The 19,299-nt window shown below is 40.8% G+C and overlaps 1 protein-coding gene across 1 annotated transcript in view; it reads left to right on the top strand.

Annotated features, from left to right (window-relative positions):
• The window catches only part of LOC134529449 (protein still life, isoforms C/SIF type 2), a 496,520-nt gene that overhangs the window by 327,378 nt on the left and 149,843 nt on the right, over positions 1 to 19,299 (top strand). Inside the window, exons 6-10 of the mRNA XM_063363556.1 lie at positions 266 to 523; positions 3,737 to 3,907; positions 7,998 to 8,184; positions 12,452 to 12,718; positions 15,392 to 15,501. Of these exons, the coding sequence (XP_063219626.1) occupies positions 266 to 523; positions 3,737 to 3,907; positions 7,998 to 8,184; positions 12,452 to 12,718; positions 15,392 to 15,501 (993 nt within the window). The remainder of the gene's footprint in view (positions 1 to 265; positions 524 to 3,736; positions 3,908 to 7,997; positions 8,185 to 12,451; positions 12,719 to 15,391; positions 15,502 to 19,299) is intronic.

The raw sequence follows: 19,299 nt of genomic DNA, 5'->3' as shown, positions 1-19,299 counted from the left end.
TAGAAATACTTTGAAAGGCTGGATACTGTATCTATTAAGGGTGTAATAAATGTGTTGTTCCGCGTGCATATTTTGGTCACCCATAGAAGTATAGGGTTGGTCATATCAATGGTTATGTTTCTCTCGTGTCCTTAAATGATTTTAACATCGAAAATTAACATGAAACTTCTCGTGACCAATACACACAGTCACATATTGTGGCGGTTCCTGTTCGTCAACCAGTATCCTCAACCAGCTTGTGGATCGATGGCACCGGTTGTTGCAGAGCTTGCTGACATATGTGTCGCGCGCCACCAAGAACACACTGAACCGACTCGGCGTGTTCACGGTGTCGTCGTTCCACGCATTCATCTGCGCGCGCAGCCCCTCGCTGCTGAACAACCTGCTAGCTGGCCGTGGGGCCACCAAGCGGCGGGCGCCCATGCTGTCGCGCTCCAACAGCGGCTCGAGCCGACGCTCCGTGCAGGCGGCATCACGTGACGACGGCGAGAAGCCGGTCAAGGTGTCGCTGCCCGACAACCAGGTACCCACCTGCTCTTACTGACATCACATGCTCAGTGCAGGTAGCATCTCAAGTGATGGCCTGCCCAGGTGTCGCTGCCTGACAACCAGGTACCCACATCCTCATGCTAGGTGCAGTCCGCATCTCGCGACAATGAAGAAGACCGTCAAGATGTCGCTGCCCGACAACCAGGTACATACCACCGTATCCTGTCCTTTCTTGTTTACATGCAAGTGACATCTCGCGACGATGGCGAAAAGCCCATCAAGATGTTGCTGCCTAACAACCAGGCAACCACATCCTCATCCTGTCCTCACATGATCAGTGCAGGCGCCATCTCGTGACGACGGAGAAGCTCATCATGGTGTTACTGCCCGACAACCAGGTACCCACATCCTCATCCTGCCCTCTCATGCGCCATGTGTCATTACCAGAGTGTCGTACTGTGAGGGAGTGTTGTGATATAAGTGTCATACTGTGATTGTTTTAATGTGAACATTATACTATGACCATCATGATGTGGGTTTCTGCAAGTGTCCTTATGGGAGCATGTATCGCTTTTAAAGTTTTGTAATGTGTAAGGGTTCGCCATGAAAATTTCGTGATCTGAGTGCCATGATGTGATTGCCTTAGTGTTAGTGTAAATACTGTGAGTGTCGTAATGTGTATTTCTGTTTGTGTTCTAGTTGGCGCATGTGTCGTTATGAGTGTGTCCAAATGTGAGAGAGTTTTCATAAGAGTATTGTTTTGCGAGGGTCATGGTGTGATTGTGGTTAGTTGAGTAACTTAATAATAGATTCATTTTGAGTATCAAAATGTGAGTGAATGTAATACTGCAGGTATCCTAATGAGAGCATGTGTCTCGTTAGTGTGTCCTATTTTGAAAGAGTTTCGTCATAAGATTGGTGGTGTGAATGTCATTCTGGGGGCATTAATGTGAGTTTCATTCGTTATCATAGTGTTTTAATAAAAGAGTTTTTCATCATGAGAGCATTGTAATCAAACTATCATGCTGTGAATGCTGTAATGTTAGAAACATACTGTTATTGTTTCAATATAATGTTGTAATGAGAGTGACGGTCATACTTTGCGCATAATATAATAATGCTATGTTTTGAGAGAGTTTCAAAATGAGAGTGTTGTGATGTAAGTCAGCATCATATTATGAGTGATATAATGTGAGTTTTCATCTTTGAGTGCCATACAAGCTTATATTGGGTTTGATGGACAAATTACTATGGAGTCACTTTAATAATGTGCTTTTGATTGCCTATGACATTTCTGTAAATAGGTATATATATTAGGCTAGAAATATTTACAGTGCCTCAAATTAAAACCACTAATAATAAATTGGGTTATTAACCATCTTAATAACCATCAATTGTCTCCCGCCTACACCGAATCAGCAGTAAAATTCTTCCACATTCATCTGTCTCTCTTCCTTCACTTTGTTCTAGTCATCTACTTTCTTGTGCACTCCTTTAACTATCTGATCTTCCCACCTCCTCCGTAGTCTTCCTTGGGGCCTTCTTCCTGTGTACTTTAACTCCATAATTTTTTGGTACCTTCTCGTTTCTCAGGTCCATATGCTTGACTTTCCCATGATGTCATTTAGTCTTGTACTGGATTATGTTAGTAATTTACTATGGAGTTTGTAGTTATATTATCCAAATAGTTAATCTAGCTCATGGAAAATCCAGTCACTGTAAACTTAAAGGTTGACATTAAATTATACCCTTCAATGAAGCGATAGGGAAGTGTCCAGATACGAAAAGTTTAGCAGTCCGAGAAATTCAGGCAGCTAAAATAAAAACCCACCAAAGATTTCCTACCATACAAATTTGTCTTGACACTTCGACAGGCGAACTCGGATCGTCCTAGTGACCCAATAAACCAGTATGGTCCCAATTGTTATTAAATTGTGCCTTTGAACATCTGTTCCGACAAACTTGATAAAAAGGGCCTGGAAAATTCAAAATTAATATTCACACAGTTGCTAATAGACAATCGGCGATAGGGTTTCTTGAGCATGATACTACTGTGGTTGAGTGTTATCATACAGGATATAGTTAATAGTAGTCTACTTTTCTTATATATTATAAGGTTTGGAGTCCACTAAATTTTTTATTTCCCTTCGTTTTTTTTTTGTTTTTAAGCCATAATTGAAGGTCTTAAAAGCCTTCATTTAACTCTGTAGGTGTGAACCACACAATGTTTAAACAACACTTTCCACTTCGTGATATGTTTGTTTCGAAGTTTCCAAAAAAAAACGTGAACCAACTATGTTGTTGTTTGTAACTGTCCAGTCATAATGCGAGGCGGAACAGTGTTAAGATTCCAGACTCGCATGTCGGAATATGCGGGCTTCGGCTCCCAATCCAACTGTCCATGGTGTTACAAAATCACTATGACAAAATGCTGGGATAAATCCAGTGTCGATGCCCGTCCAAATAAAGTCTAGTATGTGTTGCTTGTGTGACTGTTTCTAATGAAATTTTGCGGACGAGATTTTAAATCAATACATTTTGATTCACTTAAATCACTTATATTTGTTTTTTGTGGAGCTATACTGTTATCTCAGTAGTAAAATAAACATGTGGTTAATCTTACGTATAAACTAACTACACACTTAAAATTATTAATTTTACACATATCTTTCTGTTAACTTGTCACCTAGAAATCACCTCATTTCTGACAAATTTTCACGCCATACATGGTCACTACACGAATCTCTTGAGCTTCATGCCATGTGCGTACTGAGAATAAAGTATGATTGTAAGAACCAAATCTATGTAACCACGACACATATGATAACGATGAGTTTTTTAATCCATTACTTGGTGTCGTGAACACAGGCAACGCCATGGTGAACGACTCATGTAGACTGTAAAAATAGAGAACATTAAATGTTAGATTGTTGAATTCATGTAGCCTATATGTTCCTGCAACACATGGTACAGAGTACTTCTCTGAACAAATTTTTAGAATATTATAAGTTAGAAAAGATCATTAAGTTGTTGTTAACGAATTCTGGTTGCTGTTATTGAAACTTTTTACCAAACTACTTTGTTGTCTCTTCTCTACTGGTTTATCTCAGAGCTGGTAGTTGACGAGATTGACCTGGAAGCAGGATGACGTAGCACTTACATCGAGTCACGGAACCGCTTCCCCTGTGCACGGTGTGCTAGGATGCGGGGTCGGAACTCAGCCTGTGAGGTACTGTGCTGCTCACAGGTGGCGCATGTGTACCTGCGGGACGCCATGTCGGTGGAAGAGTTCCTGGCGAGCGCCTGCGGCCGCCGCAGCCTCAACCCCATGGAGCACTTCGTGCGGGTGAAGAAGCGCCGAGACATGGAGGACCACAACTACTTCGTGCCTCACCGCAGCGACCAGATAGAGACTTATGTATGTTGCATCCGAGCTTGACTTTTGGATGAAACTGTCACCTGGTAATCCCGTCCTATTAAGTTCCTTGAACAATTTCTCAATCATCTGTTGGGGATTCAGCCATTTAATACAACACAACTTGCATTTTGGATCATAGTATCCAGGACGTCATCACCATATTGCAGGGAGAGTGGATCAAAGTTTGCCTGTTCCCAAACTAAATAATTACTCAGTTTCAATCATAAATGTATGCATAAAGTTTTTGCTGGTTAGGTACTGCTTCTCTGTTGGATTACAATACCAATATATTTCATCTATGGAACATAAATTAACGATGAATATCATTTAGCGGTAGCTAAGTGTAATTACCTGGCTAGACTCTACAGTCCTGCACTTACTCCTTAAACGGCTAACTGCTCTTTGTCTGGCGCTTTTGTAACACATAATTTTCTTTGAATCGAAAAACATGCAACCCACCCACTTGAGAGTGATTTCTAGGGTACTGCACATCAAAATTGACCCATTCACTTAAGGAGAAAAAATACACATATGTTTAAGGCAAACTTTTGGTCAAATATATAGCTTAATTAAAATATCTGTGAATAAATCTATAATGCTAATATTATGTTACAACATGTCCTCCAGTTGTGATCTTGATAAACATGGTGTAACTTTCATATGACAGGGAGTGTGGGCCACAGTAGGTTTATTCCCGAGCACCCTCATGACTCATGTAAATAAATGATCAGAAACAATGGGTCAAACTTCGTTGTTCTTTTTGGCATAAATAGAAACGAAAACTAAACAGTACCGAAAATTTGAATTGCATAATTATTAATGTCCGATTAAGAGCTATCTTCAAGTGTGGCAATATATATGTTACAACATCAGAGCTATAACTTGAGAAGACTGTAAAAAGTCTCCAAGTTCATTTAGAACAATGTCATATGCATCATAAATAATTGCACCAAGATCTGTCCATTATCAAATTACCAAGCTTATTCACCATTCACGTATCGTCTGAGGTTAAAGTCGAGACGATTGAAATTTATTGACTTGTCAGCCTTGGAACAGGTCTTCTGTGGTTAACCAAAATCTGCGTTCCATAAACAAAAATCATGCCCGTTGGCTATGTGTATACAATAAAGGACCAACTTGTGCACAGCAGCTATGTTCCATAATGGCCCTCGCCTTGTCTTACACAAACTAAGAAATCTCACAAACGTAGCTAACATGATAGCGTGCAGGCTATGCAAATCACCGTAAACCTAGTATTTCTGGGTATATTTTTACGAGCAAACATATTAAATACTCACTGACATTTGTGTTCAGTACATAAATGATGTCAAAATATTTTTTATATTTAAATCAATAAGATTTTTATATTAAAAAACTTATTCCAACCAATTTTTACTAAAATCCTTAATGGTAAAAATTCGAGGTTAAAATTTACATTAATTAAATAAATTGCATTAATTTTAACATAAACTGTATCAGCAGAAATAGCCTCTATAATGAATTCCTTTAAGTATTTTTAAGCATAGAAATAGCGTATGTTTGGGTGGCCACCAAGCATGCTAGAAGTGAAAATTCACATATTGAGACAAACATTTAAATCATACCTATATAATCCCTCATATCATCACACACAACCGCAAAAAAACCCGCACACCCCCGAATATTCTCTCTTAACCCCGCAAAACCTTGCACAAACCCACACACACCTAAAAGCACATACTTGCACATCCCCGCACATCCACTGAACAACCCCGCAATCCCTGCACATCTCGGCAATCCCCTGCACACCCCAGCACAACCCCGCAATCCCCGCACACATCTGTACAGCCCCTCAATCCCCGCACATCGCCGTACATTCCCGTACATCCCTCGCACAACCCCGCAATTCCCTGCACACTCATACACAACCCCGCCATCCCCGCACAACCCAGCACATCCCTGCACAGCCCCGCAATTCCATCACATCCCCGCGCATCCCCGCACAACGCAACGCTTCCCCGCACATTCCCGCACATATCCGCACACCATCGCACACCACTGCAAAACCCTTAAAACGCCTGCACAAACCCATTAGTTTACAGATACACAACAAAAAATTATTTTGAAATCAAAATATTTGTCAATTTTTGGTTTCATAGTTTAAATAATGACGAGATTTCTTTAATATTTAAGTAAGGTTTTATATACTGTTTAACTTATAAACTGGTACGTTTTCCTTTAAATATAATTTTTTGACTTTTTTATGTGTAGATTTAATTTCCTGAAACAATTTTATACTTTACCTTGTAAGTATTTAAAGTAATTGCTCGTTCCAAAATTCCAACCTATAAAAACAAATGTAAGATTTCTTAACTTATTTTTATTTACTTAGTTTTAAATTGTTACAATTTTTAAAAAGTTTGCATTTGACAGAATACCAGATGTAGATTAAAGTGAATAGATGCACTCACTCAAAAGTTTGCTTTAGTGAGCGCTACAGTTCCTGTTTTATTTAGTGACTTGCAGTCAGTGTGTAAAATGAGAGGAAAAAATATTACAATTTAATGTATTTAGTTGCATACATTCAGAAAGATTTTTTAAAATCTCAGTTGTGATTTTGACACGAAATCAAATTTTCGTTCCAAAACCCATATAGACTGTGGACATAGGAATATGTGTCTAATGGATTGTTGGTATCATACAGTGATTTCTGCAACTTAAAGTTCAAGCTTAGATTTATATTTTCGTGATCCTTTGCTTAGGATATACGTCAGTATCCATCCTTCAAGCGCCTAAATATTGTTGTTTTGAGCTTGGTGAACTGTAAGCATTTGTGGATCAAGACTAAATTCTACGTACTGCATGAAAAAAATGTTTCTATCTCGGTATATTGGTTTCAATGAACGTTAACCAAAAATAAAATAAAAAGCTACGTGTTGCTAACATTTTGATAGGCGTTAAATTTTAATTGACAAACATTTTGAGGAACTACTTTTCTTGCTATACTGCCAACCTTAATTGTATCTACATTGGAGTGTCAACACGTTTTTTTTTAGTTCCCAGTATATGGGTAGTTATTATTTTCAACGGTGGGTATTAATTGTGTTCAGAACAGTGGTGGTCTTATGGGAGCGATGGGACACCCGTTGAACTAAAGCAATCCAGGGATAAGGACAAATCATCTACTTCATTTTTAATTTCTGACTTCCCATTTAATGGATGGCATTGCATACCACCCAAACAGTTATTCGTCCCTGTCAAGATTAGAAGCTGGTTGAGACTAACATGAACCGACTCTGTCTGCATGCATTTCTGCAGTTTTTTATCGTAATTATTTTGATTTAAATTATACTCCTCTTTTTTTTACAACTTTTACAATCATTCACTAAATTTAACAGGAAATTTAGCGCTCACAAAAGCGAACTTGTGAGTGAGTGCATCTATTCACATTAATCGACGTGCAGTATTTTGACTGATGTAATAATTTTAAAAATTGTAACAATTGACTTATATATAAATATAAAATAACTTAAGAAAACCTACATTTTTTTATCATAAAGTTGAAAATTAAAAAGAGCTGTTAATTTAAATAAAGATGAATTAAAATTGAGTTTCAGAAAAAAATTCCATAAATAATAAAATTTACTTTTAAAGGAAAAGTATAAGAACATTAGTTTTAACAGTATAAACATATTAAATTTTTAAGAAATATCTTCATCAGTTATTTAATCCAATTGATATGCTATATTATTTTAATTGAAAATAAACTTTTGTTTTTAATTTTTCAAGAAGAACAGCAATTTTTGAAAGAATAATTTATAAAGATCTCTATGATATTGTGACATGGAAAAAAAGTATATTTATGTTCTGTTTATACCACGTAGAATAATTATGATCTACGTAATTTAACTGATTTTACCTTCGATACATACTCATTATTGCAGTTTTAATGTGCAATTTTTTTTTATATCATATAATCATAAAAGTTTAAAATGTTCCTTGGATATGTGCGTGCGGTTTTTTGGATATTAATTTTAGGATAAGTTTACGTATGGCGAGGCGAGGTGGAAGCGTTGAAGGGCCCCGTGGGTGGTGGTGGTCCCTGCCGCAGATACACACGCACGAGGTGATCGAGGTGTGCGCCAAGATCCTGTACCAGGTGGAGTTGCAGCGGTCCACCCTGGACCAGATGTGGGGGTTCTCGGTGGAGGCTGAGCTGATTGAGAACGCTGACCGCCAGGACGAGCTGTGCTGCTACGTGAGCCGCGTCGAGGACAAGAGCGTGGCCATGCACAACGGTGAGCAGCTCCACCGAGCCACCTCCGGCGCTCTGGCTGTCGCCCTCAGCCCCGGCTGTCCCACAGACCGGAGGACATGTGGTCGAGACGCTATTCCCGTCGTAACTGTCGCCCTAAGACCCGGCTGTCTTACAGACCGGAGGACATGTGGTCGAGACGCTATTCCCGTCGTAACTGCCGCCCTCAGACCCGGCTGTCCCACAGACCGGAGGACATGTAGTCGAGACGCTATTCCCGTCTTAACTGCTACCCTCAGCCCCGGCTGTCCCACAGACCGGAGGACATGTGGTCGAGACGCTATTCCCGTCGTAACTGTCGCTCTCAGACCCGGCTGTCTTACAGACCGGAGGACATGTGGTCGAGACGCTATTCCCGTCGTAACTGCCGCCCTCAGCCCCGGCTGTCCCACAGACCGGAGGACATGTAGTCGAGACGCTATTACCGTCTTAACTGCTACCCTCAGCCCCGGCTGTCCCACAGACCAGAGGACATGTGGTCGAGACGCTATTCCCGTCGTAACTGTCGCCCTCGGCCCAGGTTGTCTTACAGACCGGAGGACATGTGGTCGAGACGCTATTCCCGTCGTAACTGCCGCCCTCAGCCCCGGCTGTCCCACAGACCGGAGGACATGTAGTCGAGACGCTATTCCCGTCTTAACTGCTACCCTCAGCCCCGGCTGTCCCACAGACCGGAGGACATGTGGTCGAGACGCTATTCCCGTCGTAACTGTCGCCCTCGGCCCAGGCTGTCTTACAGACTGGAGGACATGTGGTCGAGACGCTATTCCCGTCGTAACTGCCGCCCTCAGACCCGGCTGTCCCACAGACCGGAGGACATGTGGTCGAGACGCTATTCCCGTCGTAACTGTCGCCCTCGGCCCAGGCTGTCCCACAGACCGGAGGACATGTGGTCGAGACGCCATTCCCGTCGTAACTGTCGCCCTCAGCCCCGGCTGTCCCACGGACCGGAGGAAATGTGGTCGAGACGCCATTCCCGTCGTAACTGCCGCCCTCAGCCCCGGCTGTCCCACGGACCGGAGGAAATGTGGTCGAGACGCTATTCCCGTCTTAACTGCCACCCTCAGCTCCGGCTGTCCCACAGACCGGAGGACATGTGGTCGAGATGCCATTCCCGTCGTAATTGCTACCCTCAGCCCCGCCTGTCCCACAGACCGGAGGACATGTGGTCGAGACGCTATTCCCGTCGTAACTGTCGCCCTCGGCCCCGGCTGTCCCACAGACCGGAGGAAATGTGGTCGAGACGCTATTCCCGTCTTAACTGCCACCCTCAGCTCCCGCTGTCCCACAGACCGGAGGACATGTGGTCGAGATGCCATTCCCGTCGTAACTGCTACCCTCAGCCCCGCCTGTCCCACAGACCGGAGGACATGTGGTCGAGACGCTATTCCCGTCGTAACTGCCGCCCTCAGCCCCGGCTGTCCCACAGACCGGAGGACATGTGGTCGAGACGCTATTCCCGTCGTAACTGTCGCCCTCGGCCCCGGCTGTCCCACAGACCGGAGGACATGTGGTTGAGACGCTATTCCTGTCGTAATTTTCGCACGAAGCCAGTGTTCTTTTAACGAACACTAATAACATGATTTCAAAATTCTTTGCTTCATCAGACCGTTCGCCGTCACAAAACAGCCTTAAACCATCATAATTTGGTAAATCATAATGTATAAAGGTATTATGTACGTAACTCACAATGCCTGTCTTTGTAACTTCCGTCACAACTTAGAAGAAAATAATTACGAATTTAACTATTCAAAAGACATAAGTTAGAAACACACAACGCCAAACCACATAACTATGAAAATTCGTAACACAACTTAGGACTGTTTCTTGAAAATAACTACATAGAAAGAAAAAGTGAGAATTTAGCTTTTATAAATAAGAACTTTCTGTAGCTTTGTAGGTTTCGAAGTTATGGCAACATTCTTAATTTGAAAATATAGGTACTAAAGCTCGAAGTATGGCGTCACAGAATTCCATATCAATATTCTTAGAATATGATTTATTTATGGATGCGTATTTTAACATTAATTTTTAAATGTTAAGTTGTACAGAATACCCAGATGTGAAAACATAAAAAATACATAGGGAATAACCATGGTGAAATCAGTCAATCAAAAAGTGTGAGTTACGACTACTCGCCTGACATTTTACAAATATCAAATAGCGAGGTGCACGTATCTGGTACCCAAAATTTGCACCAAAACATAATTGGCAAGACTAACGTAGTGAAAAGTCCGTAAGAATCGACATAACACGATTATATTTACAAGAAAATACATGGATCTAACAGGGTGCAGGGAAAGCCTTAAAACATGGTGAATACCATGTGCCAGAGAACACAATAAGTGAAAATAAATACTAATTGAAATCATAGACTCCGTGTGGTAATATACATAGCATGCCATATATGCAGTCGATAAATCTTGGGCCAACAATAACCGGCTTTTTTATCATTGGAACAGACAAAAAATGTGTCCGTGAGCCCGGATGAAGTTGGTGTTTTGTTTAGGTTACACAGTCTCACATCTCTTCCTATTGCCAAGATTCAACGTAGTGCCTATGTGTGTTATTTTATGCTGCTATTACATTGCGTCACATAAAAAAGTGCGTTTTAAATTTTTTTTTAAAAATTTCTGTGTTTGCTTGAGTAGCTACCACGGATGGTCCTGTTGGCAAATCGTGAGTAAATTATCCATCCGTACTCTGGGAAGTAGACAATAATCGGCCTGTTTAAGATATTTAGTTTGTTTATTTTGGACTTGGATCACGACGTCAACTTAATCGTTAGAGATTGACAAATAATCCACGTAATTCAGGAAAATCGTGAATGAATCGGCCATGGTATGTCGTAAAGTACTGTCCATAATTTTTCTGGAGTGAGTACACAAAAATAAATTGAAACCATAATGAAGATACACGGATTGTAACCCACGACCTCCCTGATATGTCAAGGGTTTAAAGTGACAGGAAAGGTCACATCGTAGATGAAGGAGAATAGTATGAAAACAATAATATAATATGAACGACTTGACAGAATTCAATGGGGTTTATTTTGTCAGCTCGATATTTTCATTACGAAAACTTAAATGAACAGAATATTCAATACAGGTATAATTTTTAAAAAGATAATTGCAAACGGTTTTTGATAAAATAAGGGCTTGAAACCAAAATATATACATATGAAAAAACTTAAGCTGTAAACTTATTAAAATCACATAAGGGAAACCTCTGTAGTAACCAAATCTTAAAAACCAAATATATTAACATTATAAACTAATTTTAACTTATTAAAGCTTTGTATTAAGCTATTGTAAAGAAATTTAGGAAATTTATTTAGTTTTAATATTTTATTATTGTAGAGGTTTTTTTTAAGTAGTTTTAATGATTTTACAGCCAATATTTCTACATTTTGTTTAAATTTTGGTTTCAAGCTCTTATTTTATAAACATCCGTATGTAACCAGATAAAACTATTCATTATGTTGACAATTTTTGTACTTTCAGGTATTCGTAATGAAAATATCTAGCCGACAAAACAAACCCTACGGAATTCTCTCAAGTCTTTCATTTTCTTTATTGTTTTCATATTTTCGTCATTCATACGCGATGTGACCCGTTCTATCCTCTTAACCGTTGCACCACCTTCGCCCGATCATAACATTGGTCTCTGGAACGGAGCGAGGCGGTGAAACGGTGCAGACTTCTGTGGCATACACGCCGGCTTTCGGTGGGCTCAAATTGTGGGTAAGGCATGGCTGCTAATTTGTACTTGTCTAAATAAGTCACAAAACTGTCACGTAGTTAATAAATAATCTTATGAGTTATTGTACGTAAATATTTCATAATATTTCGATTAGCTGTTAATGGAAAAATCACAAAAAAAAATCATTAAAAAAAGTTGTAATCTACTGGACACGCGGAAAAATGTTCTAGCTTGGAAAACCGGTCCGGCCATCCAGGTTTCTTTTTTTTTTTTTTATCGTGATTTCCCCAAAGTCACTCTATGCAGTCACTGGAATGGTTTCTTACAAATATATTCCTGGACTTTATCGTGTGTAACCATCTGTAGCGAAAAAAAAAATACTTGCTGCCACATAATTTGACGATATATTCTCACCAACTGTTTTGTAATCACGTTGAAATAGTTTTGTAGCCTCAAAAAAATCTTGCTGTCCCCAATAATCCACTTCATGGACATGATGCGCACATGGGCCGCGGTGACACAGGGAAGTCGGTGGTGGGAGTGCGCAGGCATCATCAAGGGCGACGAGATCATGGTGATCAACGGCGCGATCGTGAGCGACCTGGACATGATGTACCTGGAGAGCGTGCTGCAAGAGGAGCTGGCGCTGTGCATGATGATGCGGTCGTCGCGCACCGAGCCGCCCGACCTGGCCGGCATCATGCGCGCCACCGACGACATCATCGACAGCCTGGTGTGCCCGCCGCCGCCCTGCGAGCCGCCAGTCATCAGCGAGGAGATGATCTCGGGCCTGATCGTGCCCGCGCCCGGCTGGAGTGAGTGCGTCCTCCGCGCCTCGCGATGTCCGACCCTAGCCGCGCGGTTCATTTCAACTGGCAAGGCCTGCCAACCTTTCAACAACTGCACATTGCACGTTAAGTGTAGAAGATAATTAAAATTACAAAATTAGTCCTGCTTCTAAAAGTCTAGCGTTTTCTAAGATAAATATTAACTGATAAAACTTGTAGTTTTCCGGAAATCTCTTTACTTCTACGTACTAACGTTTAGCCACATTATTATTTTTAAGTTTTCACTTTAATTCAAAGTTGTATCCACTATTTTTTAAATTATTTTCGAAAGTGTTAGGTTATAAACACTCTGATCTAGGATTTTTTCCGTTGTTAACCTGATCAAAGCTATAACTATGCTAAAATTCAAGTTTCTAGTTCATAAGAAAGAATATATGCTGTAAATGTATATTTGATATAACTTCCCGACATCCCGCTACCGCCTAGCGCAGAGCCGCAGTGTCTACACAACGCCCAATGTAACTTCACTGTGATTGCCATTGTCGTAACACTGAACTTGCATGTTCGGGCGGCAGCATGTTCCGCACGAATCCAGGAGGAAGTTAATGGCTGTGATCTGCACTGGCTATGTGATTGACACTGTTGTAACACTGAGCGTGCATGTTCGGGCAGCAGCATGTTCCGCACGCATCCAGGAGGAAGTTAATGGCTGTGATCTGCACTGGCTATGTGATTGCCACTGTCGTAACACTGAGCGTGCATGTTCGGGCAGCAGCATGTTCCGCACGCATCCAGGAGGAAGTTAATGGCTGTGATCTGCACTGGCTATGTGATTGCCACTGTTGTAACACTGAGCGTGCATGTTCGGGCAGCAGCATGTTCCGCACGAATCCAGGAGGAAGTTAATGGCTGTGATCTGCACTGGCTATGTGATTGCCACTGTTGTAACACTGAGCGTGCATGTTCGGGCAGCAGCATGTTCCGCACGCATCCAGGAGGAAGTTAATGGCTGTGATCTGCACTGGCTATGTGATTGCCACTGTTGTAACACTGAGCGTGCATGTTCGGGTAGCAGCATGTTCCGCACGAATCCAGGAGGAAGTTAATGGCTGTGATCTGCACTGGCTATGTGATTGCCACTGTTGTAACACTGAGCGTGCATGTTCGGGCAGCAGCATGTTCCGCACGAATCCAGGAGGAAGTTAATGGCTGTGATCTGCACTGGCTATGTGATTGCCACTGTTGTAACACTGAGCGTGCATGTTCGGGCAGCAGCATGTTCCGCACGAATCCAGGAGGAAGTTAGTGGCTGTGATCTGCACTGGCTATGTGATTGCCACTGTTGTAACACTGAGCGTGCATGTTCGGGCAGCAGCATGTTCCGCACGCATCCAGGAGGAAGTTAATGGCTGTGATCTGCACTGGCCATTGTGATTGCTACTGTTGTAACACTGAGCGTGCATGTTCGGATGACAGCATGTTTCAGTTTCACACGCATCCAGGAGGAAGTTAATGGCTGTGATATGCACTGGCCATTGTGATTGCCACTGTTGTAACACAGCATGCATGTTCGGGCGGCAGCATGTTCCGCACGCATCCAGGAGGTAGTTAATTGCTGTGATCTCACTGGCCAGTTTTAAACAGTTACTCGACATATAGCTTCCCTATAACGTTCATATGGCTGGTCAATGAGTGGCATCTAGCTTTAGTCAGTAACTAGACCTAGAAAAAAGCTCGTTTATTAATATGGGCCACAGTGGTTGCTTAATGGCTAACCTCTCCTAGCGTAGTTTGATGCACTCGGGCTTTCGGAGCTAGGGGTTTCAGGTCGAGTCCCAGGTAAGGAATAGCATGTGTGTTGATTTAAATTTTTGCAAATTGATATTATTGAAATGTCAATCTACAAGATATAAGAAAGAAACATGTTTAAAAACAGAAAGAAGTGGTCATCAGATTACTCGCTTCCATGAAGGCAATCCGGGTTTCATCTTCGGCTGGCTCAACGCCAGATTTTCCGTAAGCGACTGTATTAATTTTTATATTTTGGCCATATTACTGCAACATAATTTATGCCGTCAGCCTTATCGTGATCATATAATCTTAAAATATAAATAATTTTAATTTTTTAATATAGGTAATAATTAATGCAAGAAAAAGCCTAACTTATACAGGCTATTTTGGTATAGCACAGCATAATAAGAACTAGCTTATGATATAATGCAAGAGCTTCAAAGCTAGGTAGTTTATTAATATTTTTGGGGTGTTAGGAGGGACGCCCACCCCAAGGAACCATTTTGTATGGGAACATATTGGAAAAAAGCTAAGATTGTTACATGCATTTCGATCACTTTGATACTGTGTAATTATCATGATGTATGCTTCCTCATAGATTTTTTTCTATGATTGCACTGTTTGTTTAGAATTTCCTGCCAATTAAACACACGTTTGCCACTTGGTTACACCGTTCCCTAAACGGAAAGTAAATTTTTAAATTATTTAAATGAACTTTTTGTTGGTCCTAAACCTTCCAGTTGACTCAGTTGCCAACAGAATTAAAAACAAATTTGACGAAATTGTCTTATTTTATAATTTTCACGATTTATCGTTTGTTTGTTAGGCTGCTATTGTGGAATAAACTGCCCTGTTATGCTGGTTTGTTACAAACCTGGCTCACTCGGCGCGCGGTGGTGGCTGTCGCAGGCAAGGAGTTGTACTCGTCGGAGGCCGAGAGCTCACCAGCACCTTCCAGCGACCCGGGAGGCAAGTCCACGTCGCGAACCAACTCCTTCGAGATAGAGAACCTGCTGAAGGTGAGCTGCCTCCTGCCTTTCACCAAACTGCGCAATTGCCGCGACATTCCGTGGTCCGTAGTACCAACCCTCCAACTCCGACGCAAGATCCCATTCAGAACAAACGTATTCAAGTGCTCTCGCGTGTTAATGCAGAAACATAACAATATTTCAATAAGATAATGTTACATGTCGTGCACGTTTATGAGACCTGGCATGCTTTATGGGATGTGGCATCATTGGTATATTTTCATATAGTCATGTTGAAAATTTCCCTCCCGCTTTTCCCCAGAAGTGAGATTCTGGACTAGAAACTCTTTTAGGCTTGAAGACCTGTGTAGTTTACAGTTTACAAGGAAAAATAGTCGCGATATTATGCGCTAAATCGTTCAAGACAACTGTACATACAAGAATAAATTGAGCTCAGATCCGCCCAATTACAGAATCGTTGCTTAAAGAATTTTCTAATACACGGCATTCATTTCATTTGGTTCTAAGTCCCATGACAACTATTCAAATAACAGTCGAGCAGTCTCGAATTTGTTGTATTTCTCTAGGTATTAAAAAAGCATTAGAGTTCGGATTTGTTATGATTTAAAAATTGACTTTTGAATATGAAATTTTGAAGAAAGGCCACCATTTAGTTTTGTGAGTGTTGTTGCGTACCACGCAAGTGAGAGACTCGTGTATTTATTAAGTTTTCAAGCCCGTGACTTATGAGTTACGGGATGAAGTGTTTGCGTGCCAAAGCGACAGTGAGCTAGGTTCACAACGATTAGTTGATGTTGGATTAATGTGTAAGTGTGTGGACTGTGGACTGTGTACTTAACATCTGAGTAATCGTGGAAGTGCTTGTGGCTACTGAGTAATGTGTAAACCAATTTTTGAAAGGCACCAATAAACCTGAAGTAGCAGAATTAAAACATTTCTTAAACATTTAAGGTAGTTGGTTTGCCTTACTAACCATATATATATCTACGTATGTAAATTTGTTTAGAGTAAGAAAGGGGAGAAATAGATGTTGGCCTACAGGATGGATATGCAAATTACGTAATCAATCTCACCATTTATCAATCACCCTTTATTATCAGTCGTTTGAATATCAATAAATAACCCATTTTTAACATTTTAATAAAAACCAGTATTGGGCTGATTTATCACTTTAGATAAGAGAGAATATATAAGGAATAAAAACATTTATATCATTATGAAAAGCTGTAGTAAAAATGGCATCTGCTAGAGGGCACCATCTTAATCAAGAAATGGTGGTCACAGCATACTACAGTTAAACATATTTAATGATGTGTCGTCTTCTTGGGCACTAGTGTTGTGTGCAGTTATCCTGCCTGTCGTTGGTAGGATCCACTACCATCAGCCACCATTTATGCAAGTGTCTCATATGCTATAGGCTCTGGTATCATCTTTCATTTCCAAGCTCGTAACTAGAGTAAACCACAGACAGAGAATGTCACCCTTAGTTTCAGTAAAGGCCATTCATATTTCATTCGGGCAAAGGGAGCATAGTGCATACAACAAAGCATTATACATTACGTGCACGTAATTTGCGCCTAAGATTACAAAATGAACCACCAAATTGTATTCAGGCAAAGACACCATATTAGAAAATAATTTGTAGGCATAGTGTGCATAAGTGTCCGTTTTGTTTTAAGCATTTGGTGAGTGAGTATACTTTGGTATGTTCTGGCACAATAGGAGTGTGTGGCCTGGTGCCGATGTCTGTCATCTTGTATTGTGACGTCACGGTGGCCATCTTAATGTAATAATTTCTTCAAAATTCCTCAAAACTGACTCAAAACTCCCCAAAATTCCTATTAAATTTCTCTATTTATAGGGGGAAAAAAATCAATTTTTAAAAAAAAGTTCCCATTTTTCCCTCAAAAAACTCAGAGGTGCCAAATTTCCATCGGAATTGGCAATTTTCCATCGAGAGAGGACATTTTCCATCGAGAGGGGAAATTTTCCACAAAAGCCCTATCAGAAGTCATGGCCTTGACCTTGACTGTAAAATTGAAATTCCTTAAATTTTGGCCGAAAATTACACAAAAATTTCCAAAAATTAAAAAAACGGTTAACTTGAAATTTTTCGTTATTCAATCCATCCACATCCTCGGTTGGATTCCCTGCGAGAGTAAACATATAATTTATTAATAAAAAATTACAAATTAATTAAAATTAGAAAAATTCCTTGCTTATGTCACACCCACCGTCTTGGATTCTAGAATGATGAACATTTTGTTACGGTCACCAAATTGGATGTGTTTGACGTCACCATTGCACTTTTCGTAATGTCAGTCATATTGAACATCTGTATTTTTAATGCTTTAACTTTGAGGAAGTTTTTAAAATTGTAAAAAAAAAAATTAATAAAACTTTAATAAAAATCACATAGAGTCCGTCCTCAGTTCAAATCCGACAAGGTCATTCGATTAAAAATGGCGACGGATACTTTCTCCACAGAAGTCACCGGCAGACTAACCTACCACCACTAATAACAAGGCAGATATTATGCCAGTCACTATGATGTCTTGGCGGCAATATTGGACCAGCCATTTTCTTGTCTGGTTGAGGTTGCCATCTCATTTTCGTCTGCTATGGGGTGTTGTCACCATATTAGTTTAATTTTTGCCCGATAGAGTGCAGTAGTATTTATTACAATGGCGTCCGCCATATTGTCGGCAGTCTTGGCCGCCATCTTGAAATTCTGTAAATTTAAAGCTAGAATTTAAAAAATTCCCAAAATTATTAAAAAATCTCTTGTTAAAATAATGATTGATTCGATCTGTATACGTTCTCAGTTAGGTCGTTGTTTGATGCAATAACAGATAATTTAATTAAAATGACCAAAAAGACAGGTTCGAGAAAAAAGTAAATTGCAAATAAATTTTTTTTTTTTCAGAAATTCTTAAAGTACAAAAAACAAGCAGATACAAGCGTTTCTCAGATCTACAGTCTTCTTAGAAGGCGAAGCGACTCCATTGCATGCCTTGACATTTGTTTTCAGGGCATCTCTACATGGCAGTCGATTAACCTGCCACATCCAATCGGTGGCCAGGAACATCCAGTCGGTTGGTCAGACTAACTCTCCAGTTAGTGGCAGGGTACACCCAGTCTGTAAACAGGCAGGTCTATTCAGGGGCCAGAAACACATGTCCAGTATGTGGTAAGGCGCATACAGTTGGTGGTCAGACACATTGAGTTAATGGCTACACACGAACAGTTGGTGGTCAGACACATCGAGTTGTTGGCCAGGCACATCCAGTCAATTAACCAGGTACATCCAGATATTAGCTTGACACCTCCAGTCAGTGACTAGGCATGAGTTCAGCGGCCAGGAACATTCAGTTTGGGGTCAGGCATGTCCAGTCACATCCAATTCGTGGTCAGGCACGTGCAGATGTCGACTAGACACCTCCAGTCAGTGGACATGCACATCATTCGGTTGGCCAGGCACATCAAGTCGGGGGCCAGACACATCCAGTTGTTGGCTATACACCTCCAGTCAGTGGCCAGACACATTCAGGCTGTGTAAGGGCTGATTTGGTAGCAGAAATTCACTAACTAAACGAAATTCCGAATACATTTGCCTGTCTAATTTTGAGAAAAATATACATGTAGGAATATTTTTTCTCAGGAATAACCAGAAACACTGGAAGAATATCATCAGGAGTCTCGCCAGAAATAACCAAGATCTCACAGAGAAAACCAACAAAAGATGGCCAGGAATAATCAGAAGAACATAATGAATTATCAAAGTCTTTAACAAAAATAAGTATCAATATTGGTATTAACGTAAAATCA

The sequence above is a fragment of the Bacillus rossius genome, chromosome 2 (genome assembly GCF_032445375.1).
Source record: "Bacillus rossius redtenbacheri isolate Brsri chromosome 2, Brsri_v3, whole genome shotgun sequence".
Classification (NCBI taxonomy): Eukaryota; Metazoa; Arthropoda; class Insecta; order Phasmatodea; family Bacillidae; genus Bacillus; species Bacillus rossius.
The sequence above is the reverse complement of the archived record's forward strand: the minus strand, read 5'-3'. Positions and strand labels throughout refer to the sequence as shown.